The following is a 23,452-nucleotide window of genomic DNA, read 5'->3' on the forward strand; positions in this document are numbered from 1 at the left end:
ATCACAGCACCAGTTTCTTGGGTGGATATAGCGTTTATAAACTTGGCGATACCGCCTCGAAAATGTGATTATTTGCCACCTCAAGACCTGATTATTTTTCGGCCGGTAACTCGGCAACAAATGCTTTCGAGTCAGCATCATGATAGACTGTCTGGAACTATACCTCCACTTGTAATTCAGGCGGCTGCAGGTTGTTCTCGTCTTTAGCGGGCATCTCTTCGTCGCTGTCGTTTCCCTCTTGGGTGGAACGTTTGCTTTGGCTCTGGACCTTCGCTTACTGGAAGCAAAACAGCAGAGTGCCGGTCCAGTACATGGTTTTGGTAAGAACGCCGAGGACCCCAAACGCGGTGGTCCCCATTATTGAGATGCCTAAGTTTGCGTCGCCAGCTGCGTCATAGGGGTTGTTCACTAGATAGGCGAGGATATTATCGACGGCGACCAGGAAGTTCGAGGCGCTCCAGAAGGTCGCGGCCAGAACGGCGACTAGCATGGGGAGCTGTATCGACAAGTTAGTATAACGTCCGTTACGCCAGAACGCAGCATTGGTAAAGCAGGCAATTTACAAATTACTAGGGGGTAGGAGGGGCCTTTGCTGAAACCAGAGTTGGTGGACTTACAATGTGACCCCTGAGGCACCTCGGATGCTTGATTGTGATGAAAATCGACCAACCCATGGTTTCAGAAAGAAGCAATCGAAGCGACTATTATGCTTGTACCTTGGATAGGACCATAAGCATTAGTGAGCCGCAGAATGGCACTGGCATGACCATGCGCTGCGTAGTGATACTCGGCGCAGACGATGAAGAAGCTCATGCATGCGGATGATGGCGACCACCCCGAAACAAATCCGGTGGAAGATGCTCGCCCTGCGCAACGGCGGTGATGATTTGGTGGTTTGTCCGAGCATCATGTGGAGGAAGGTGTAGAAGAGGTGGAAGTTCCAGCATGTTGAGATCTACTGGAGCAGGATTACCAGCAGGTTTTGCTAATAAACAGCTCTTCTTATTATAGTGAAATTATGAGCCTATATCTTGCTGGCCCGCTTGCTCCAGCCGTGCAATCAATATATATTGGAGGATGCCAAATAGAATCAGAGGTTTAACACAAGGACGGCGAGTCGCAAGCCTTCAGGACACTAATCGTTTCTTTAGGCTTTTGCTGCACGGGATACAACCCATGGAATACTCATTAGGCTGACTCGGCTCTGACCTTCGCAAATATACATGATATCTTGTGGAGGTTCTTACAGAAATATTAATAGATTAATATTAAAGCTCTAACTATATCTCCCCTACAAGATAAAGAGACCCCTTCGCGGGCTGAGTCAGCTAGGAGACGACTCAGCTCTAGCCTTCGCGAATACTCAGGATATCTTGTGGAGGGCCTTACATACGGCTTGGATCGAGGGGTGACAGCTTCCAGATGGGTTTGTAAGGCTCTAGTGGTTGAAGCCCATCAGGCGCCGGACGAGTATATTGGCGCTATACTCGTGGCTCCACACAATGACACTCCAAATTCAGTGGCTTGAGGAACCATGTACATGTTTACGAGACCGGTGTTTGTTTGTTAACCTGGCGGGAACCCATAGGAACCCATACCGGGTCACTTTAAAGGACAGTCTTCTCTCAACGCTTTCGTTGATGTCGATCGCTTCATAATGCATAAAGAGATTGGAGTCTGCGTTTCCATTATATATATATCTGGAACCGGTTGGAGACAGGCCGCTGACAATGTACATGGATCCAAAAATCTAAGAATAGCCTTGATCACTCTTGGACAATATTTTGACAAGGGGGTGTTTTCGGTTGGATAAGGAAAACATGCACTTTAGCCAACAAGTGATGTTGGGAGTACAGCTCGAGCGTCGGATATTGATTTGGGGCAGAATTGGGTGTTGGACCTGTTGGAAGGTGGAACATTCCCGGTACACTCCCGGTATTAGTGAAATTAATACGGCCGCCAATTGGAAGAGATAAACCAATCAGCCAGCGCAGTGCTGAGCTGGTCCCACCAGATCTGTTGGAATTGACGGAGACTATCCGGAGCATTCATCCAACTGTATTGCAAAGTGGGGGAAGGCTGTTGTCTGCCTTTTACTGTCAGCCGCACACTAATCCTCCGTTTGTGCCCTGTAATGACAAGGTACTGTATACAACAGGATCTATTTAGCCGCCTCCTACTGGCCAGGACTCAGATCATTGTGAAAGGTAAAATATAAGGGAAGACCCCCAAGTCTTTCCAACGAGTCCTGATCTCGAGGTGCATGCATTCCCTGTTAATGATGATAGCAACATCTAATTCGCTCTGTTTCTACAGATTTAGCCCCTATTGCGACAAGCCTCATATTTGGGCTGTGCTATCAAGTGGGATAAAAATACTTAAGAGGCAGGGCGCCTGTATTTCCTCCAATCTAGACTGTATTTCCTCTGTATTTTCTCCTAACCGTGGACATGCCCCCCCAGCCCCCCTCGCCTCATGTAGGAGTTATTGCGAATCTGACTGCGCGCCGCGTTGCTTGTGACCAGTGCCATGTCTAAAAGTTGCGTTGCACAAAGCTGGAAAACAGCACAGTATGTGTTCGATATCAGTGTCTGAAGCGCCAGTGTATCTGGAGTCCCCCATCACGGAGCGGCCGCCCAGCAAGGACTCCTACCGGTAATAATGAGAAGCGTCGCAAACAATCATTTAGTGTTCTTGAAATAATACTAGAAGAGGACAGTCGCCTGGATACTGCAGGAGAGTCTAGTCTGCCCACCCCTAGTACTCTTACTCATCCTTAGCCCCTTCCAGCTGTGGAGGCGCCGCTATCAGGGCCTCCATCCATTGCAGACTGGAACATGTCTGATTTCTTGAACTTTTCAAGCCCACGGGAGAACCCATTGCCCTCGCTGTGGACACCAGATAGCGTGCCTCAGATGCCCAATTTGACTGACTATTTCCAACTGCCTGCTGATGGAGGCGGGCCTGAGACCGGGGTCCCTGGCAATGGTAACGCACCCTCGAGACTGGAGTCTTTGCAGGACATCACCCGCGAGCTCTCCAACGCCAACCTGGCGCTATTCGACGTCGCGCAGTCTCTGCACGCTGAGCCATGGGGTTCAATGTTTGCGTCGCCAGCCTCTGTGATCAGCAAGCTAAGCAACTGTGGCGGTAACCAGCCGGACGACACGCTCGGCCAGGGCTATCCATTGATCGACGCATTTAACAAGACACAGCGCTTCATCGACATTGGAAGGCAGACGTGTGTTTATTTCGCCTCACTGCCAACCCCGCCTGCATCATCGCTGACCTCGTCCTCTTCCATGGGCCAAGCACCAGACAGCGACACCTCCAGCCAGGGGTCGTCTCCTTTTTCCTCGTCAGTGGACGGCTATATGCCACGCGACATACCTCCGCCGTTCTCTGCGTCTTCTTCCGCCACGGCGCGAGGAGACCGACCGCGCCACACAGCGAGCTGTGATTTACCCACCGCCCTTCTCTTTACCACTGGCTACGCGCGGATTCTCGATCTTTACATGACCGTCTTGACACAGATGTCGCATTATGTCCAAGCACTCACCGTGCAGTCGATGGCCGGGGCTCCGGACTACCGCCAAAGAATGCACCCCGTTATCCCACCGTTGCAGTGGGGTGGATTCCAGCCTGCGAACTACGGTGCCCTGCAGATATTAATGGTCATCCAGGTGATATCCTATCTGCTCACAGAGGTTGAACGGACCCTCGGCGTCAATGAGTGGGAGCGCGAGCTGTCTCGCGGGCGATCCCGGTGCGAGGAGAGGAGGTCGTACCTCTTTGCTCAGACGCATGGGCAGTCCAGTCGAAGGGATTCGGTGGTCGGCGACGGGGACCGATCCGGAGCTGGTAACGGTAGGGGACTGCTCAACCCTGCCATGATTGAGCTCGTGGTCCAAGGAGAGGGGCCAGGGAACCGCCGGGGAAGGTTAGGGCTATTGCGGAGAAAACTGCGACGGTTGAAAAAGGAGCTAGAGAAAAGCATGCATATTTAGATGGTAGACATAGAGCCAACTCTTCCACGATCGTTACCGAAAGGATGCCAGGTTCGATTGAAACCTATAGACCCTGTCAAGTAAACTCACCGATGCCGAACCTCTGAGGGGACTGACGCCGAACACTCACCTTGCAACCCTGACCACCGTGCAGGACGGAGTAGGCGCGACCCAAAGGGAAGCGAAAGACGGGTCTGTTATAAAGTATAAGGGTTTTACAGTCCGTCAGGCCACACGGCCGATCCACTCTCTAAAGAATAATGGCCTTTCCACAGTTTCAGAGCGCGCTTACTGCCCTCAAGGAAGGGCAATACGCCCTTAACACCACCCACCGTCTGCCGTCGCACGACCCTCTACCTTCGTCCTATGTTCTCATCCGCGTATGTTTCATCGCACTGAATCCATGTAATTGGAAGATGATAGATTTTTCTCCCGCAATTGGCACCGTGGGCGGAAACGACTTCAGCGGCCGGGTTGTGGCCATCGGCTCTGCCGTGAGTAAGTGGCAGATCGGAGACCCCGTCTGTGGCTTTCTCTACGGTCTGGATCGTCACGCCGCGGAGGTAGAATGGAGCGGAGCGTTTGCCGAGTACGTGAGCGTTCGCGAGGATTTACTCATGCGGGTAGTCGAGAACAAAGTCAGCATGGCTGAAGCGGCATGTCTCGGGGCCGGCGTGGTGACAGCGGGCATGGCGCTGCGGGATCTGGGCATTCTCTTAACAGAGACCGCTCTGGGAGATTTGTATGTGCACGACGAGGGTAGTGGGGCTATTGGGAGCAGAAAAGCAACTACACGCCCGTACATCCTGGTGTACGGAGGCAGTACCGCGACAGGGACCATGGCAATTCAACTGGCCAGACTGTATGGCCCATAAGCACATAGACGCCGACGCTGAATATTCCGCAGGAAGTGCTAACAATGACCAATAGAGCAGGATACAGCCCAATCACGACCTGTTCGCCTGCCCACAACGCCCTGGTTCAGTCCTATGGGGCTGTCAAGGCCTTCGACTATCACTCCGCATCGTGTGGGGTGGCTATTCGCGCTTTTACCAAGGGCAAGCTATCCCTTATACTCGACTGCATTACCTCCACGGATAGCATGAGGATCTGCTATGCTGCCATGGGCGCTCGAGGGGGGCGGTATGTTGCCCTGGAGCCACCGCCAACTCGAATTCAGACCGCGCGCAAGGATGTGCAGACAGACTGGGTCATGGCGCTGACCATCTTTGGGAAACCGGTCGATCTCAAAGGCCCATTTCAGCGAGACGCTGTACCCGGTGACTACGAGTGGGCGGCCGAGTGGTATGCACTGGCAGGGAAGCTGGTCGAGGAGGGCCTGCTGAGAGCCCACCCTACATCCGTTCAACCAGGAGGATGGGTGGGAATTCTGGCGGGCATTGAACAGTTGAGATGTGGACTGGTGAGGGGGAAGAAGCTGGTTTATGCGGTTGAAAAATGATTATATCAAACTTAATATCGGAATCTTAGCAATACAGACACTGCTAGTAACTACCGTACTACCTTGATTTGACTTCAGTCACCGTCCATTGCAATCCTGCCTTTTCCAGCCGCTGTACGTACGTGATCCCCAATGATGCCGGTGTGAGGATGCCGCCTCCCAACCTCTCGGCCATCGAATCCTCCGACTTTCGCATCAGAATGAGCCGAAGGGTCAACGCGGCTTCACTGACCAAAGTCGCGCAGACGCTATACACATCCGTATCCATGCGCATCACACCGAAAGCGCTGGGCTCGCGTACATTGGCTCCATCCGTTGCGGCTGTGGCCTTCCATTCCACGAAATGTTTCTCCCCCGGTTTCAACTGTGGCCCTGTGCCCGGTTCCGGAGAGAGCCATCGGAGAAGCCACCGGAGTGGCGGGAATAGCAGCGTACAAAAAGCCGCGAGGGATATTGTAAGAAATGAAGACCACGCCTGCAGCCAGCTCTGAGCCGCAGTATAGCCCTGGAAGCTGAATCGGTCCCCGTAACGTTTGCTCTGCTCCCCGTACCGCTGTAGGAGTGACCAGGTGCGCATGACGACGGCCTGATCGGCCATCGCAGAGGGGTTGAAGGTGAGGTGGCCGAGAAAGCGATCGCGTCGGACAGGGAGGTTGGGCGCAGAATGAGGCCGATGTGGTCCGGCGTCTGGGATACATGACGCCCCTGGCGCACTGGCAGCCATCATCTGGCGGAGAGAGTACGTCTCGAGCCCGGCAAAGATGCTTGCAATGGTGCCCCCGCTGTAACCGGTCCAGGAATGTTGGATTGTGAAGAACATGGGCCCAAGAGGACGACTCAGTTTGCGTGCCAAAAGGAGCGTCATGAGGTCCGGCGGGCTGGACTCGACGGCGCATTGTGGGATAATCTTCTCTGTCAATCAGTCATCTTTTCGTAGATCGCCCAGCAGGGAGCAATACAATTGCCTTGTTGGCTATCGCCTTTTCGTGCCACTGTGCTGCCAGCTGCTGCGTCCAAACGTGTTCCCCCGTGGAATCCACATAAGCAGTGGAATGCTCTATACAGGCTGCCACAACGGGTGTCCCATAGTTACAAAACGGCTATAACTGTCAGCGTTTCTGGTTACACCGCGGTAGACAGCCGGGGACATACTCCGACCGTGTTGAGCACAAGGCGTGTTTGGGAGGCCATACGCCCCAAGTCCTCGCCGGCGAGCACAGTCACCATGATATGAGGCAGCTGACAATCGGATATGGTTCGGTCCAAGGAGTTTACAAGGGTCGCCAGCTTCTGCTCGCTGCGACCAGCGACAGCCCATCGAAGGGTTGGCGGTCCATGAGTCCACAGGTACTGCACCACCAGCGACCCCAGGTAGCCGGTGGCGCCATACACAACCAGATCATACGGCCGGTTCATTTCTTGAAGTCTGATACAGACGCCAGTGGGAAGTGGGAGGAAGAGACTTGGGACCGAAGAACCCATGAAAGCCCTTTTCTCTACAGTAACCGGTTTTGGCGAAACCCGCCGAATGGGCGAATACCACCACAACAGCGCCAGGTATAAGACAATCCACGGGCGAAGACGGCGACAAAAACACCCAATAGCCTGGAGAAAAAAGTACCAGTTCGAGGGAGATGACCGCACTGATCTTCCTTCGTGTTCTTCCTCTCCTCACCACCTCGTCCTACCTTACCTTCACGATCGCCGAGGACCTCTACTTCAAGCCCTACCTAGAGCCCTCGGTTGTCGGAGCCGCCGACCACCTTCTCCCATCCTACGTAACCGTGTGGTACAATCGGGGCATGGTTTTGATTTTTACCATATATCCGTTAACCTGGGGCACGGCCATTGCCAATCTCTCCGTGGCCCATCTGTGGGAGACCAGTATCGCCGCCTTCGTCTTGTATCTCCTCGGACTTCTTTTCAGCATCGCGCATATGCTCTGGGGCCCTCATGCAATGAATCTCCTAAACTCAATCAAGAAGCAAGGCAGCCCAGGCAGCACAGAGATTGTTCGTCGATGGTGTCGAATGAATCTGATTCGGGGGGCCTTGGTAGACGTGCCGGCCTGGGGCTGTTTTCTGGCCGGATTTCTTGTATGGGGAAATGCACGGTAGCCTGAATCTCACCTTACAACTAAACAGAGCTGGATCACTTCCATTCAGTATCCGCCCGTCTAAATTCGGAGAGCAATCGGCGGGTTCGGCATTTTACAGTTACACTCCGCCTGTGCCAGGGTGTATAACGATGTACATATATAGGGAAACAGTATGATGGCGTCTTAGGGTCTATAAACGTGTTTTCAGTGAATTACGTCAAGAACAGAAACAATGGCAGCTTGCAAGGAGTCACCCTTTTATAATTTCAAGGTCTTGGACCGTAAGCATTCACCAGGCCCTCATGCACTGCTAGCAATTCGCACATCTAACCTTTTCCCCGATCGCGACTTGAAGGAAATGGAAGGGAATATCCGCTGTCCTCTACGAAGGGCAAAGTGGTCCTTGTCGTGAACACCGCGTCAAAATGCAGCTTTACTGCCCAGTACCAAGGCTTGGAGGATATCTACCGTCAGCTCCGGGAACAGTACGAGGAGGGCTTTGTCATCTTGGGGTTCCCCTGCAATCAGTTTCTGCGACAGGAGCCTGGGTCCAACGACGAGATCCAGAGCTTCTGCCAGCTCAACTACGGGGTCACCTTCCCGGTATTGGCAAAAGTGAACGTCAATGGAGGCCAGACAGCACCCATCTACCGGTGGCTGAAGAAGCAGAAGAGAGAATCCCTGGGGTGTCGGAGAATTACATGGAATTTTACCAAGGTATAGGCCCGAATGCCCTCCATGTTGGCCGAACAGGAACAGTAACAAAGTGCCCAGTTTGTCATTGATCGCCACGGAAGGGTAAGAAGCCGCTGGTCGCCAACGAGGAAACCGGAGAATCTGGAGGCACACTTGGTTGAATTACTCAAGGAGCATTGATTGACAAAGTAATGGCGAGTGATTTCTTTCAGTATTCCCGTTCTCTCTGTAGTTTTCTTTCATTCGGCGGGTTTTACCCTAATGGGAAGCCTGCCGAAGCCGAACGTAAGATATCCAAGTCGACCCCTAAATAGATGGAGAATAACAATGCATCGGTCATCTATCCCCTGACATACCCACGTACGGCATCGAACCTGCTTGTCCGCACCCTGGCTCTCGACCAGCAACGAAAGGTAATCTCTCCATGGGGCGGAGGCTACTTTTCCCGTCCAGTGGTTGTCAATAACACACTCCCTTACTCTGGAAAACATGTTCAGAGCTGGACGTTGGCGGAGCGCACCCGAGCCGCCGAGGTCTACCAGTCCTGTTTCACCAGCCTTTGCGAGTGGATCGAAAAAAAGCACGGGCTGAAAACAAGATTATATTCGCCAAAGAGCATCTCCGATTCATGGTGGATCCAACCGCGCTGAGCGCATTCGTGCATGGGGAAGATACAGTGTGCGAATCGCCATGGACGGTGCAGACTCCCGCAGATGGATTTCCATCCTCTGGGATAGCGGACAGGACGCATTCTCGAATGAACAAAACAATACTACCGGATGAATTCCTTGCAGAGGGTCGCCACATTTTCCTCATTCGTCATCCGGCCATCACGATTCCATCCTATTACCGAGCCTTTGTCGATATCCATGGCCAGGACGCCGTCCAAACAGAGGAAGCTAGTCTGGTGGCCAACGTCACCCTGCATTGGACACGGTGCGCTTATGACTGGCTGAAGTCCACACATCCCAGCTCTGACGGTGTGGTGATATTGGACGGCGACGAAATTATTACCAACCCACTACCCTGCGTGACTCACTTCACTGGGTCGAAAGTAGTTGGACATATCCACGAAGCGAACAAGAACTCCAACAAGCAAGTGATCCACGCATTTTCAAGTCTCATATACCCTATGATATGGCACTTGGTGGGGTTCCAGCAAAGAACCCTGGCCGATATATTTATATCGCGCGAAACCCGAAGGACGTGATCACCTCATACTTCCATTTTGAGAAAGAGAAAAGCTGGTCGGGCTTCTATACGGGTGACTGGAACCACTGGTTTGACCAGTTTGTTAAGGGGCAAGTCCAACGAGGGGACTGGTTTGACCATGTTGTGAGCTGGTGGGAGCACCGAGACTGCGATAACATTCTTTTCCTAAAGTATGAGGACCTTAAAAAGGATACAGCGGCGACTCTTCATCTGATCTCTGAGTTTCTCGATATTAAATTAACCCCTGCAAGAACCGATGAAATTCTGCAGAAGGTCCAATTCGAAGTTATGAAATCGGATGATGTGTTGGGAGATGTCAAAGAGTTTGACAAATTCTTTCGGAAGGGCAGGGTGGGATCATGGAGAGAACAGTTCACGGTTGCTCAAAATGAGTTCTTCGATAATCTCTGCAAAGCGAGACTTGGTAGCATTGGCTTGTCATTCGATGAGCTGTGATGGAACTGTGATTGGCACCTTATGTTTGTCTTGTGATTGGTGTTATTGCACGCAGTGTCAGGGCGTGCATGTTGTACAAGTACCGCCCCTGGCCACAAAGAAATGAAATTCTTAAACAACTCAATATTGGCCGCCTCAATTGCACTAGTTCTAAAGCACGTATGATGTACCATAAACATTGAGCAGTAAGGCATCAGAAACGCGCATTGCACAGATAGCAGGCAGGCAAGTGAAAAACACAGTGGCATGTATGATAGACACGTTGGCAAGCAATATCAAACGTCTTCAGAAACCTGCATGATAGAAATGCCCATATTCCAAAGCAGAACGACTGTATCGCACGGTACTCTTCCAGGAGGCGTTGGGGGAGGAAGATCAGACGCAGCAGGCAAGGAAGAAGGAGATGTTGGTTGCAGGACAATCCATGGCATTGCGTAAGCCATGTTGTCTAGGTTTTCGCATGGTAGCTAAGAACACAAGAGATCCTATCTCCACACATTTCTAATATACGGAGTACAGTTCTTTGACTTTATGATCGAGGTAGTGACTTAGGCCGCCTAGCGAATAGAATCCTGGGATCAAAGCGCCCTGCTTATTAGATGAATCGCAGTAAAGGACAAAGCCTCTATACTCCGTATAAGGTGTTTAGTTGAGATGGACCATACACCGTACCTCTCGAGGAGGCGGCCAATGAGCAGGAACATCAGAACATTTAGTAAAAGATTTGCTTCTATTCTGGACTATTAAGGCATTCCTAATTGGGTCGATATTGACTATACATGTGTATGTTGGTGGTGCCCAGTAGTGGCGGTGCTGAATTGGGACGTTGGCTGTAGCGGGGCACCATACTGGTCGTTTTATTGGTACGCTACATATGCAAGGTCTCCTCGACTGTCACCGCCGGTGATCTGCAATCTTTCTTGGGAAGTGCGACTTGACCTGTCCTTCGTGATCGCTAATATCTGGAATCATTGCGTCTGGCTGCGGTGTCCTTTGTACAACAGAGGCATGCCGACACTACCGGTATATCGCATCCCATTGATTAGATGAGGTGATGCCTGGTGCTCTCATTCGATAATCCATATATCGCTAGAATGTCAATGCGCTAGTACGTCTGCTATAGCGAAATGCAGATGAATTATAAAAATAGCTGTCTCGTAGATCAAGGCTCCACCTCTTACCTTTCTTTTTTCTTTTTCTTTCTTCTTATTCTTCCTTTCTTAAATTTAATTTATTCTTGGCTAGGCATTATTTCTCTCCAAAAGGGCAGAAAAAAAGGTCTCTTCACGTCGAAGGCAAAACTGGAATAAAAGACTCATCAAAGATTGATCCATTATTCCGTCCGGACAATATTTTGCGAGCTGAAAGCATAGTTATTACATAGATACGCATTTGACTACGTATTTATTGATAAATTGCCTTGACAATTGGAAATGAGCTTGATTTGTGGTGGCGAAAGGCGGTTTCGACCCATGGCGTCTCCTGGCTACAGTGGTACGTTACAGTGCAACCTATATGGGACTTTATCCTACACGTGCTCTCCTAGCAGGAGCTGTTGCTCTTAATCTGACCTCCTAACTACTGCAGCCTGTTTTGCTGAGCTCCTTCCACAAATTGATCTACGTAGTAGAGCAAAACGTCCCTTGCTTCACTGCTGTTTCCTTGCCTTCTGTTGTATATATAGTGTCTTTCATGACCAGGTACACAGGCTTGCTCCAGTTCCATCGGATAACTGCTTATTCAAAAACCATAGAAATATTCCCGCCCAGACACCCATTCAATATAAGCTAGACGGGTCGCACCACGAGTTGTTTCTGTCCGATCAAGTACAGTCTCTTGTGACGATCCCGCTATATCCAACCGACGACGAAAAATGGGCCGGGAACTGGCTGCAGTCGCCACCATATCCTTACTGTTATATGTATGATAGATCCCAGTTGGCAATACTGCACAGCAACTGATTATTTTAGACTATCGCACTCGTCATATACCGCCTGTTCCTCCATCCATTGGCAAAATATCCGGGTCCTCGGTTAGGGGCAATAACCTATTGGTATGCAGCCTTCCATGCGTGGAAGGGAGACCTTCATATCTGTAGCCGAAAGTGGCACGATGACTACGGTGCGGACATCCACGATATGCAATCTCTACATCTTTTGGTTGACATTAAGAGTTCATATAGGAGACATTGTCCGATTCACCCCAAGTGCGCTTATTTTCAATACCCACACTGGAATGGAGGCTATATATGGAGTCCGAGCCAATGTTGTGAAATCCGAAGGTTATAGCTCATTGAGCGCCAGTCGACGTACACCAAATACCCTCACTACCACCGACAAGACGATTCACGGATTTAAGCGCCGCGTGTTAGCTCAGGTATTTTCGACCGAAGGCATAAAAGCCATTCAAGACCGTCTCCTAGTAAATATTCGTGACTTCGTCGACTTACTTGGGAAAGATGGAGACGAGTTTGGAAAAGTTACGTCTGGATCGAACTCTCATCAGGAAGATGGCTGGACGAATACAAAACACCTAGCACCAATGTGTGACTGGGTAGCATTCGATGTCATCGGTGATCTGTGTTATGGAAGAGACTTTGATATGTTACATTTACCTGACATGCGATGGTTCCCATCAGTGGTACTAAAGATTACGCAACGTAGTATGACGGTATGTAATCTGGCAGTGCCTCTTTCGACTTGCTACTGAGACTTTTATCCAGACTCTCGTTCAACCAAAATTCTCCAATATGAGGATTGACCGATCGTTCATGTATTCTAAATTTCAAGATATTGTGAATGCCGGTACTCGAGTTCGGGAGTTCTGTGATGCCCGCACGCGCATCGGGAATGACATTGAAAAGAAAGATCTGTTCTATTATATGATGAACACAGCGGATCCTAAAACGGGTAATCGTTTTACTTCTAAAGACCTCTGGGTAGAATCAATGCTGTTGATGACTGCCGGTAAGACAAGGTCCATACATGTAAGGGGCAAGCTGAAGCTAATTCCTTCTACAAATTCTAGGAGCAGATACCACCGCGACTGCAATGAGCGGCACATTCTTCTATCTGGTTCACCAGCCCAAATTACTTGCCCGTCTGCAACACGAGATTTGCACTACATTTTGCAACGAAGAAGAGATTCGCATGGGGCCAGAGCTCAATTCTTGTGTGCTTTTGCAAGCATGTATCAACGAAACAATGCGACTTGCCCCATCTGTAGCCACCACGATTCCACGCACCGTGCTCCAAGGGGGTCTGACGGTCGACGGGGAGTTCCTCCCTGAGGGAACTGTGGTCGGAACAACCGTGTACTCTATTCACCGCAACCCGAGCTATTTTACAGCCCCCGACGAGTATCGCCCTGATAGATGGGTTGTTAATCCAGAGGACGGAGTAGATGAAGAGAGTATCGAAACTGCCAAACAGGCCTTTATTCCATTCAGTTATGGACCTCGGTCCTGCGTGGGTTGGAGACTCGCCTGGACCGAGCTAAATGTGACTATTGCCCGAACAATCTTCCGGTATCAGATGCGGTTGGCTCCTGATGCGCGCTGCTGTGGCGGAAAACGTGATGATTGCGAATTCAAATTGAAAGGTTGGGTGACCTCGGCGGTGGAGGGGCCTTGGGTACAGTTTCGACCTCGAGTGTGGAGAGACAAACAATCGATACCGGCATCATCTACGGGGGTCAAAGCAGACCTAACATGTAAAATTGAATAACATATAGGAATAGTTCAGATTTACAAGGGATTGTTAGAGATTTTCTTCTATACTGAGAGAGTGCCTGTGAGCATAAGCTCAGGAACATATTCATCACAATGTTTACTCTCAGGCTGACGGATTGCAGTTACGACCGGTTGAACCTGATATTGAAACACCATGAGATTATTCAGGGAATCAGGGTAATTATCTTATAGTCTGCTCCATCACGGAGGCCTAATGTATAGGGTTGGCCATATTCCAGTAACCCTTACTAAAAATATAGTTACCTATTTATTTCTAGACATGCACAACCCGCCCCAGAATCCCATACCTGATCCAACCTAAACCTGCATGGATCTAGGTGCAAGACCCTCCGCAAGACTACCTAAGTATTCGCGAAGTATTAGAGCTGAGTCAGCTAAGAGCTGAATCCTCCGTGTCGCTGCTACGTACGTCCTCTCGACTGTCGCAATCCCCGTCAACGTCTGGTTTCGATCGTTGGTGACTCGTCGCCATGTCTTCTGCTCTCCGACAGCAAACTAGTCGAGCGCGCCTCCGTCCTGGGCGAGGAGCAAACCATGCCTGTAAGGAGGATGGACATGCTACCCACAACAGACTGCCCAGGCAGTCCGTATGACGAAAACGTATCCCATCCGGACAACCCGGCCTTTATTCTCTACACCAGTGGTTCAACTGGTACTCCAAGGGGAGTTATACTGGGTCACCGCAACTGGGTAAACCAGTTTGCTGCGGTGACTCACCAGTACGAACTTGGGCAGGAGAGAGTGCTGCAGCAGAGCTTCCCAGACTTTGATATGGCTATTGAGCAGATGTTCATTACTCTTTGTAACGGGGGCACTGTGGTCATAGCTCCCAGCTCGATTCGAGGGGATACGCTGGAGCTAGCCCGGCTTATCATGGACGAGCGTATTACCTACACAATGGCGGTGCCGTCTGAGTATTCGGCCATGATTAACCATGGTTCTGACTGGCTGCGGCGCTGCAGCGACTGGAGATACGCATTCTCTGGCGGGGAGAAGGTCACTGATCGCTTGCGGAACGAATTCCAATCCCTTGGCCTGCCACAGCTGCAGCTCATCAATGTATACGGGCCGACGGAGATTACAGTCTCCTGTTGTCGTGGCGAGGTGCCCTTGGCGATTGACAGTCGTCGCAATGGTAACTACTGTCCAGTAGGCCGCACGATGCCGAACTATAAAGTCCATATTGTCGGGCCCGATGGGAGGGCTCTCCCCATCGGATTCCCAGGCGAAATATACATCAGTGGTCCCGGAGTTGGACGAGGGTACCTAAACCAACCCGAGTTGACACGTGCCAAATTCCTGTCTGGTACAACTCTCCCTGTCGGCCTGTCAGATCTACCAGAGTCGGATGTGGTTTACCGAACTGGAGACCGTGGACGACTCCTTAACGACGGCTCCTTGGTGTTTCTCGGAAGGCTTGAAGGTGACTGCCAGATTAAACTACGCGGGCAACGCGTTGAGCTGGACGAGATCGCACATGCCGTGCTCCAAGTATCCAAAGGAAAGGCCGCCAATGTGCAAGTCTGTGTACGTGGAGCTGGCACCGATACGTTCCTCGTAGCCTTTGTAGTGTTTTCCAATGGCCGCCTAGATGAGGGAATCGACCGAATTACTTACCTGAAGCAGTTGCGCCGGCGGATTCCTCTGCCGCGATACATGTGGCCCTCAATCATGGTTCCCCTAGAAGAGCTACCACTTGGCGTCAACGGCAAGGTCGATAGAAAAGCCCTTGACGCAATTGTGCTTCCTGACCCACCCCGTGACGACCAGGCCTTGGTAGCTCTTGACGAGGATGAGACGACACTGCTTAGAATGTGGCAGGAGGTTCTCCCAGACACGGCGCCAAACGGGCTTAAGATCACCAAGGACACTGATTTCTTCGAGGCCGGCGGCAACTCCCTCTCCCTGGTACGACGGCAGTCAGTCATTAAAGACCAGCTAGAAGCCAAGATCCCCCTGGTGGAGTTGGTTGAATCCTGTTCACTCGAAGCGATGGCTCGGCGACTCTGGTCAAATCATTCGGTTTCTTCCAGCCCCTCTTCATGGGAGGATGAGGCCAGCGTGCTGGAGCCAGATCAGGATTTGGAATACGCCAATCTGGAAGTCGAATCTTCTCGTATAACTGGCAATCGCGGTAAGATCGCGATCCTCACTGGTGCTTCCGGATTCCTTGGGAAGCACGTTCTACAGGGTCTCGTTGCATCTTCTGCAGTGTCCGAAGTCCACTGTATTGCCGTTCGCTCCCAAACGTCCAAGGAGAAATTAATATCCATTGGGTCTCCCAAGATCGTGGTTCACACTGGAGACCTGACTCGTCCCCATCTGGGGCTCGACATCCCAACGGCTCGGTCACTTGCCTCGAGAGCCAACGTCATCGTCCACAATGGTGCGGATGTTTCCTTTCTGAAGTCTTACAGCTCACTGCAAAAGACCAACATCGGCTCAACCGCAGAACTTGTGCGCCTCGCAAAACCACGTCGCATCCCCATTCATTTCATCTCCTCGGCCGGCGTCGCAGGATTCGTTCCGCGCAATCAGCTGCCCCTTCGTGAGGTGAGCATAGCTGCCTACCCACCGCCTCGGGATTCCAGAGCGCACGGCTATCAGATTTCAAAATGGGTAAGCGAGCATCTCCTTGAAACAGCCAGTCAAAAATACGATCTTGATATTGTGCTGCATCGGCCAACGGGGATTGTGGGAGATGAGGCTCCCAACGCCGACATCCTTGGCAATCTCCTTCGCTACTCGAGCCAGCTCAAGTTAGCACCGGACATGGATGGCTAGGATGGCTATCTTGATTTGGTCGACGTGGAAGTAGTGGCGCGACGCATTGTGGCTCTCTTGGAACCACCGCCGAATGTCTCTGAAACTGGCACAGGCGCAGTTCATGTGGTTCACACTTGCAGCCCGGGTCCTTTTCCAGTTCACGAACTGGCAAAATACCTGGGCCAATCACAGGGGGCGCCGTTGGACACATTGCCCATGACCGAGTGGATTGCGTTAGCCATGCAGGCGGGCATAAACAAAATGGTAGGGATGTATTTGCAGGAGGTGAGCTCTAAGCGCATGGGATGGTATCCCCCGGTGGTGCCAGGCCCTGTCAATTAGAATTATCGGCCTTTCATTTCTCTTGCAGTGACTTCCTGCGCTTCGGCACCCTAGTGGAACTGTTTGCCGCTGACAAGGCAAAATGGTATATAAAGATATAAAGGTCGTGTGTCTGTAACCAGTAAGAAAGAAAGTCAACAAGTTAATATTTTTACTAGTAACCTATAAAATATTGAAGCTATTCTTATAATATAATTTAAAGGATTTAAACTAAGTAAAATTTACTAGTAAAGTATTTTACTACTACTCAGTATAGGTATTATAAGTTAGTTAGTTATCTATATAAGTGACTATAAGAAGATAATAACTGCTAAAATCTACTATAGATAGGATTAACTAGTCCTAATAGTATAGTACTGGTGGAAGCGAGTGCCACTTCGCGCTTTTTGTCCGTGCGTTTCACGGAGCTCGGCGAGTTCAGATTTGTCAGGTACAGGATATCGATAGAGAAACCATGACTACAATGAACCAGACACCCCTGTCGGCGTCACAAATCTACCATTGGTACAGCTGTAATAGTCCCATATGACCTCTAGGTCTATCTACCGGCACCTTTGATTCAATGATGATGAATGGGTAGCAAAGCCGAAGACGATATCTTCAACGGAATTACAGTGACTTCCACCCCGTTACACTACTTGATAGACAAGAAAATGTGAGAGTTAGATGATAGTAAAACCAACCAAACCCCAACTAAAAGTGTACCCCAACTAGAGTTATGTTTAAGGATGATTTCCATATTCTATCTTTTTTTTTCTTTTCCTTACAGTCTATTCGGCTACCTATCACAATATGTCATCTCGCGCCCCAGCAACAACTGTGATACGGCCAGTCCCATCGGCCGCGAGTATCTCACCATGGTGATCTAGAAAAGTAGCGGCAGCATCTTCGTCAACAAAGTCAAAAGCCTCGACAGCCTTATACTTGTGCCAAGACCCGCCAAGAAACTGGGTATTTGCGAAAAGGTAGTCCGCATCCTTGGGTGTAATGTCTCGCCAGAGGACATATTCCGAGATACTAGGTTCACCGCGGACAGTGCCGCCCATCTTGTTAACGCGAGTATCAAGCCATTCCTGGGAGTAGTCGTCACTCGTCGTACTGCGCTCGTGGAACAACAAGGCACGAGTACGGTGGTGGTGATGGTGGCTATTAGGACCGTTCTCCTGTTTCTTGCCGGCGCTACAGTTTGAAAGGCGTGCCACTTCCTGGGTTATACAACCCTGCTGATCGAGCCGGCAGAAGATATGAGCCCCTGCTGTAGCGCGGTACCCGGGGTCCTGGAACCCGGCGTGAACGAGGAATAGGTTAGGGAATGTGAGACATGAGACATAGTCCCAGTCCAGCACTCGAACTCTGTCCGTAATTGTCTCCTGGCGTCTTTTGCTGTTCGATAGCTGAATATATCGTCGAACTGGAGAGCCATGCTCCTTGGCCTGTCTAGTCATGTTGGCATGCACGGTCTTGTACTCGTGTTCAAAAGTATCAACGTCCCAATCTTCGCGCTTGGTCACCGAGATAAACCACGTTACCTCGTGGTAGGTATCAAACTTGGTACTGGAGGTGGAGGTGAGGGCGAAGTCTCCGAGACCGACTTGCAGAGGGGTGGCCAAGTCCTTCGGGTCACGAAGTTTCGCGAAGAATTCTTCTCGTTCCCTGATATGTTGGGGCTCCTGTGACCATAGTCGGAGCAGGTTTCCCGTCGTGATGGGATTCGAGGTTTCGCAGAAGATCCGCCGTCTTGTTCCGGCGTAGGAGGCAAGCGATAATTCTGCATTTGCTCCGTCTTTCAACACCCGTCGCAAGCTCTCTGCAAGATGGGCGGCGTCCAGAATACCAGTCGTAAGTCCGAGTCCACCGACAGGGTTGTTAAGCTATAATATAGAATCAGTATGCCATACCAACACTTTAAAACGCGGGTCCGTCCCGGCGTATAAAGCGTTATTGAGGAGCATAAGATTATGATAAACTTACATGAGCAGCATCTCCGGCCAACAAGACATTGCCCTGGGCAAAACTGGAGGCACAGCGCTGATGAACAACGTACGGCGCAATTGCTTGATACTCAATGCGGCTTGTATCGCCAGGGAGGAAACGGCAAAGTCGATCCTTGACCATTTTGATCGCGGCTTCGTCTAGGGTCTTCAACTTAGCTGTAGATGTTTCAGGGCAACGAATTCCGGTTGCCAGGCGCCAGCTTTTGCCCTTGCCTCGCTTGACAACGATGCCCCAGTCCACAGGATCAACCATGAAGTTTGCGGCTTTCCAGCCAAGCTCGCTAAGCCCATACTCGAAGTTCACGGCCACGAAAAGTAGCGATTCCCAGGTATAACCCTCGAGCTTGATGCCAAGATTCCGCCGAACGGCGCTTCGGCCGCCGTCTGCTCCCACTAGGTACCGGCATTGATATTCAAGTTGCTCTTGATTTCCGGAATCCGTTTCGATATAGTACTCGATGAACCCGTCACCCTGTTGGAAACTTCGGAGCGTGTGGTTGAAATTGATTTCAGCATTGCCGGTCTTCACAAGGGCGTCTAGGACAACTTGGCAGAATTCGGGCTGAGACAGCATCACTGCGTAGTAAGGGTTTTGTGGGGGTGGATCTATGCCCGCGATGATCGTCCCGTCTCTGTCTCTCCAGTCGCACCCATCCTGGTTCTTCTCGCCGGCGGCAATGACGGCCTCTAGAATGCCGGCTTTTGAGAATTCCTCCAGAACGGCTGGGAAATACCTGGGACATAAGTCAGCGGAGAGGCCCAAATCCACGGATGGGATCAGTGCGAATGAGTGATGGACTCACGCGACAGCCCTGGGAGATTGGTCAATGCCAGGCCCTGTCTCATGTAAGACGACCTTTATGCCTTGCTGGGCAAGACGGAGGGAAGTAAAGAGACCAACGGGACCTGCCCCGATAACGGCGACCGGCTTTGGCTTGTCATCCTGCGGTTTCAACTGTGAGAGACCCGAACACGGGGGGACACGACAAGTGTCGATCGCGAGGGGGCAAGGCATACCATCATAAGGGGAAGACCTACGCCTTCAGCAGATAACTTGGAACGGATTTCAGGAGCGGGATGGAGGGAAAATGCGGCCTTATGCTGTCTGCCCGTTTCTATACAAACACCATCGTTCTGGCCAACAGGTGGTACTTCGACCGAGACCTGCGCTTATATATATAGTCTGCTGTTGTTTTCTGCCAGCGGGGTTGAGGGCGCGGCACGGTATCCCCTGTCCGGCATCTGAAAATCAGCAACCGGGTAAATTACCTTTGTTTCAAACTGATATTTTTGGTTTCATATGCTAGTGGTATACCATGTTTCTCTGACGGTCCCAGCGGTGCACTCTCCGCCTCCGGATTGGCCAGATGGCCAGCTGACTCAGCTCTCGGCTCCAGCACCCTTCGCAAGTGCCGAGACCGCATTTCCGCCTCCGCGCGAGACTGTTGGACTCGAGACTCCACAACGGCCTTCACGGCCTCCGCGGTTTGCCGTGTCCTGGTTTGGCGACCGTTGCGACAAGCCAGGTTTATCAGTCCTGGCTCTCTAGCGATGTCGCAGCATGAGGTCCACTCTTCTTATGCGAGTTACATCACGGACTTTCCTTGGTTCTTCCTCAATCTCCGGTCGCGCATCTTATGAGCGAGGGAACATGGCGAGCTGCCCATCAGCTAGAACAATGGTGGGCTCGGCCCGAGCTATAAAAAGATAGGAAGAAAAGAGCCGCATGACCTGCCTTCGTCCCATACTCGCCCATAACCGAGAGGCTAGGGGGATGTTATGGGGAAAGGGCACAGTGGCTGGGGAACCCCGCAGGCGCCTCATTGTGGCTGGAGCCGATTCTGCCCCGGATTCAACCTTCACATTCTCTCCACACTGTCGAACCTCATGCGCAGTCTTCATCATATTACACCTATTGCATTGATTACCACTCTACTTACCGATGGAGAGTGCCCAGGCGCCGCCAGACGAGACCGTTCCCAGCCCCCGACCCGTGGTGGAAGCGGGTCGCAGCCGTACAAGTCCCCGCCCAACGGTCAAGGGCCATCGTGCCTGCTTCGAATGTAGACGGTATGTGAACCATAGACCGCGTGCTTAACTAAGATGACCAATCCCCTTATTTTTACCACAGGAAAAAGACAAAATGTGAGTCTTTACGTATCTATACAGGGGATGACACCGACCAGCGACCAGGCTCACTAGCTCCATTCAATTATCAGGCGATATGAGACAGCCAACTTGCGGACTGTGCGAGAGAACAGGCGGGTCCTGCAGCTTTCCTACCAAGAGAAAGGCACCCGAAATACGTCGACCAGCCGCTAGCCACGGCAGTGACTCTCGTCTCGATCCACGGAAGCTCGGTAAGGTCCCGTGTCCCTGAAATGTGTAGACGTCCTTAAAACTCATTTTTTTCTTCAGAGCGCCTCGTGGATCTCCTCGAGTTACGGCTCAAAGACGGACAGGATGTGGACAGTCTAGTAGATCAAGCGCCTGCAATGCATCATCTGGCAGTTGGTTCCAGTAGTACTGAATTCCATCCATCGACCCCGATGGACGAGACGGTTCGAAATCACTCGACAACGGACGAAGTGACTGACAAGTCTGGGTCCACGACAAAAACACCATCGAGCGTCTTGCCTAGTCACCATGCCGGCGACACGGCTTCTCCAGAATTATCCGTACAATCAATGAGAGGCTATGACGCGGCGTGGTGGCTGACCGTGCCGGACTTCGTCCTCTCTGAACTCATCTATTTGTTCTTTGACAAGATCCAAGGCTGGCTTCCACTTCTCCATCGCCCACGGTTCTTTGGTCACTACCTGAGGAATGGCGTCTTTTGCAAAAGCAATTTCTCCTCCATCTCAACTACTGACTCACTCCTACTTTGTGGAGTCTTTGCCCTGGCCGCCCGGCACTCCTCTAACGCGTGGTTCCAGGGCATGGCAGCACAAGACCGGGGCCAACGATTCGCGGATGATGCTCTGAAATACTACGAAATGTCTCGCACGTCCGAGGAAATATCAACGCTAAACCACCTACAAGGCTGTATCTTGTTAACGTTCTACCTATACACTACGGGGCCTTCCCACTGTGGCTGGATTCTCGCTGGCGTCTGCGTTCGTCTAGCCTACGAGTTAAACTTGTGTAATATGGACGAGCAGCAAGACGACCCTCCGCATCCAGACGACTGGTCATACGTAGAGGAACAAAGACGCGCGTTCTGGCTCGTCTGGGAAGTGGATACGTTTGGGTCTATTATGTCCAGACGCCCAAGCTCCATCAACCGCTCGATGATGGCCGTCCGACTTCCTGTGGCAGACGCGGCCTGGTTCGCCGACACCCCAGTGCACTCTCCCGTCATCGACCCAAGGCCATCCAAGGTCTGGCGTATTCTCCTTGACTCGCCGAACGAAAATGAATGGGCATGGTACATTGTCGCCAACTTCCTCATGACCGTAGTGAGCGAATTCGCGGGCGGCCGACACACCAGCCAGCGCGATGAAGACGAGCTCGTAAATAGCATAACGTGCCTCTCACACATCATATCGAAGCGCTTCAGCCTGGAAAGCCTCGACCTCCTGGAACCAAACGATACTGCTGCCGCTGCAAAGCACAACTGGTTGGTTGGCATGCACCTCATGCTCCTGTGCGCTCGGTCTACGGTACGGGCGAGCTTTACGCCACAACAGCGACCTCAGTTTCTGGGCTTGGCACGGCATCTATCTCGAGTCTGTTTCCAATGGCAGCCCGAGTACATAATTCTAAGCCATCCGTTCCTCGCATGTTGCCTCCTCTCTGATCTTGCATATCCCTCGGAAGACGTCTTCCAGGATTCGGATACGTCCTCCCACAATAATGAGGTCGTGGATCTGGTACTTGAGCAGTACGCTTCGGTCTGGAAGCTGGGTTCCGTTATAGCAGGTAAGCGCCGAGTCGCGTTCGCAAAGAGAATAAACCCTCTGTACTGGGTATTAACGCAACCTTACCTACTCAGATCTTCGGTCGTTTCTGACCCACGGCGAGTCCGGCTTGCCAGTCGCATCATTGGAAAAGCGGTTCGCGCTGTACTTCCCCTCCCCGGTGAAGTCTAGACGCTTTCAAGACTCCAGGGATGGCCAATCCAGCTCGCTGCTAGGGACGACTCCCAGCGCTAGAATGGAACGAGATAATAAAGAGCCCCAACGTGTCATTTCCGAAGCCTTCGTGGGAACGCAGGGATTTCCGCACCATCTTCCACAATTCACCGAGCAGACTTATGATTATCCTCCAGAGCCACGGAGGGCTGTAGCTCCTGTTGACCTTGCCAGCGCCGCGCCTGCGGGTGGAGATGATGTGCTCAACTTCCTGCACTTTTACGGTCTGGATGAGTTGCAAGCACGTAGCTAAGTGGATTATGGGTGCGATACCAACTGGACTGAAGACCGCATCAACTACCGTTGTAAATGATGGACACTGCTGGCTGGCTGGCGCATCGAGATGGACTACCTACGTACATCACGCCTGGTCTAATACATTATGTGGAACGCCGTTCGGAGTGCATTAGCTGGACCGATCTTGTATTAATCATGAATTCGTGTCAATTATACCGAGCCCCAACTCGAGTCCTGATGGTAAACGTGATACTACTCAACCCTCGACTGATTGTATGCAGTGTAAAGCAATCAATTG

The 23,452-nt window shown here is 51.4% G+C and overlaps 11 protein-coding genes across 11 annotated transcripts; 8 read left to right on the forward strand and 3 right to left on the reverse strand.

The window, feature by feature from the left end:
- Positions 1-274: 274 nt before the first annotated feature.
- On the reverse strand, positions 275-764 carry ASPSYDRAFT_93753 (uncharacterized protein; the record flags this gene model as incomplete). The annotated part of the gene is made up of 2 exons (XM_040852880.1): positions 275-496; positions 717-764. 2 exons carry the CDS (start codon positions 762-764, stop codon positions 275-277), a joined length of 270 nt encoding a protein of 89 aa, XP_040698663.1.
- Positions 765-2,576: 1,812 nt separating this feature from the next.
- On the forward strand, positions 2,577-4,148 carry ASPSYDRAFT_49938 (uncharacterized protein). Its single transcript, XM_040847971.1, has one exon. The coding sequence runs from the start codon at positions 2,838-2,840 to the stop codon at positions 4,005-4,007; it is 1,170 nt and encodes a 389-aa protein (XP_040698664.1). The 5' UTR covers positions 2,577-2,837; the 3' UTR covers positions 4,008-4,148.
- On the forward strand, positions 4,138-5,498 carry ASPSYDRAFT_1161748 (zinc-binding alcohol dehydrogenase family protein). Its single transcript, XM_040840099.1, has 2 exons — positions 4,138-4,869; positions 4,938-5,498. Exons 1-2 carry the CDS (start codon positions 4,268-4,270, stop codon positions 5,467-5,469), a joined length of 1,134 nt encoding a protein of 377 aa, XP_040698665.1. The 5' UTR covers positions 4,138-4,267; the 3' UTR covers positions 5,470-5,498.
- A 29-nt stretch (positions 5,499-5,527) lies between these two features.
- ASPSYDRAFT_93756 (uncharacterized protein) lies at positions 5,528-6,885 on the reverse strand (the record flags this gene model as incomplete). Its single annotated transcript, XM_040852881.1, has 3 exons — positions 5,528-6,376; positions 6,429-6,569; positions 6,622-6,885. The coding sequence occupies 3 exons, from the start codon at positions 6,883-6,885 to the stop codon at positions 5,528-5,530; spliced, it is 1,254 nt and encodes a 417-aa protein (XP_040698666.1).
- A 218-nt stretch (positions 6,886-7,103) lies between these two features.
- ASPSYDRAFT_93757 (uncharacterized protein) lies at positions 7,104-7,586 on the forward strand (the record flags this gene model as incomplete). Its single annotated transcript, XM_040852882.1, has 1 exon — positions 7,104-7,586. The coding sequence occupies one exon, from the start codon at positions 7,104-7,106 to the stop codon at positions 7,584-7,586; it is 483 nt and encodes a 160-aa protein (XP_040698667.1).
- ASPSYDRAFT_49942 (glutathione peroxidase) lies at positions 7,441-8,462 on the forward strand. Its single transcript, XM_040847972.1, has 3 exons — positions 7,441-7,848; positions 7,923-8,284; positions 8,342-8,462. Exons 1-3 carry the CDS (start codon positions 7,800-7,802, stop codon positions 8,441-8,443), a joined length of 513 nt encoding a protein of 170 aa, XP_040698668.1. The 5' UTR covers positions 7,441-7,799; the 3' UTR covers positions 8,444-8,462.
- Positions 8,463-9,400: 938 nt separating this feature from the next.
- ASPSYDRAFT_93759 (sulfotransferase domain-containing protein) lies at positions 9,401-9,931 on the forward strand (the record flags this gene model as incomplete). The annotated part of the gene is made up of 1 exon (XM_040852883.1): positions 9,401-9,931. One exon carries the CDS (start codon positions 9,401-9,403, stop codon positions 9,929-9,931), a length of 531 nt encoding a protein of 176 aa, XP_040698669.1.
- A 1,612-nt stretch (positions 9,932-11,543) lies between these two features.
- On the forward strand, positions 11,544-13,936 carry ASPSYDRAFT_477501 (cytochrome P450). Its single transcript, XM_040847499.1, has 6 exons — positions 11,544-11,631; positions 11,685-11,852; positions 11,902-12,052; positions 12,114-12,601; positions 12,654-12,897; positions 12,959-13,936. The coding sequence occupies exons 2-6, from the start codon at positions 11,805-11,807 to the stop codon at positions 13,654-13,656; spliced, it is 1,629 nt and encodes a 542-aa protein (XP_040698670.1). The 5' UTR covers positions 11,544-11,631; positions 11,685-11,804; the 3' UTR covers positions 13,657-13,936.
- A 477-nt stretch (positions 13,937-14,413) lies between these two features.
- Positions 14,414-16,963, forward strand: ASPSYDRAFT_81741 (uncharacterized protein). Its single transcript, XM_040851107.1, has 4 exons — positions 14,414-14,596; positions 14,645-14,741; positions 15,117-16,441; positions 16,589-16,963. The coding sequence occupies exons 1-4, from the start codon at positions 14,454-14,456 to the stop codon at positions 16,788-16,790; spliced, it is 1,767 nt and encodes a 588-aa protein (XP_040698671.1). The 5' UTR covers positions 14,414-14,453; the 3' UTR covers positions 16,791-16,963.
- Positions 16,964-17,575: 612 nt separating this feature from the next.
- ASPSYDRAFT_160501 (FAD-dependent oxidoreductase) lies at positions 17,576-19,799 on the reverse strand (the record flags this gene model as incomplete). The annotated part of the gene is made up of 3 exons (XM_040842916.1): positions 17,576-18,661; positions 18,762-19,518; positions 19,588-19,799. 3 exons carry the CDS (start codon positions 19,797-19,799, stop codon positions 17,576-17,578), a joined length of 2,055 nt encoding a protein of 684 aa, XP_040698672.1.
- Positions 19,800-21,279: 1,480 nt separating this feature from the next.
- Positions 21,280-23,170, forward strand: ASPSYDRAFT_160498 (fungal specific transcription factor domain-containing protein; the record flags this gene model as incomplete). The annotated part of the gene is made up of 2 exons (XM_040842914.1): positions 21,280-22,705; positions 22,779-23,170. The coding sequence occupies 2 exons, from the start codon at positions 21,280-21,282 to the stop codon at positions 23,168-23,170; spliced, it is 1,818 nt and encodes a 605-aa protein (XP_040698673.1).
- Positions 23,171-23,452: the final 282 nt, after the last annotated feature.

The sequence above is a fragment of the Aspergillus sydowii genome, assembly GCF_001890705.1.
Source record: "Aspergillus sydowii CBS 593.65 unplaced genomic scaffold ASPSYscaffold_13, whole genome shotgun sequence".
In the NCBI taxonomy this organism is placed as follows: Eukaryota; Fungi; Ascomycota; class Eurotiomycetes; order Eurotiales; family Aspergillaceae; genus Aspergillus; species Aspergillus sydowii.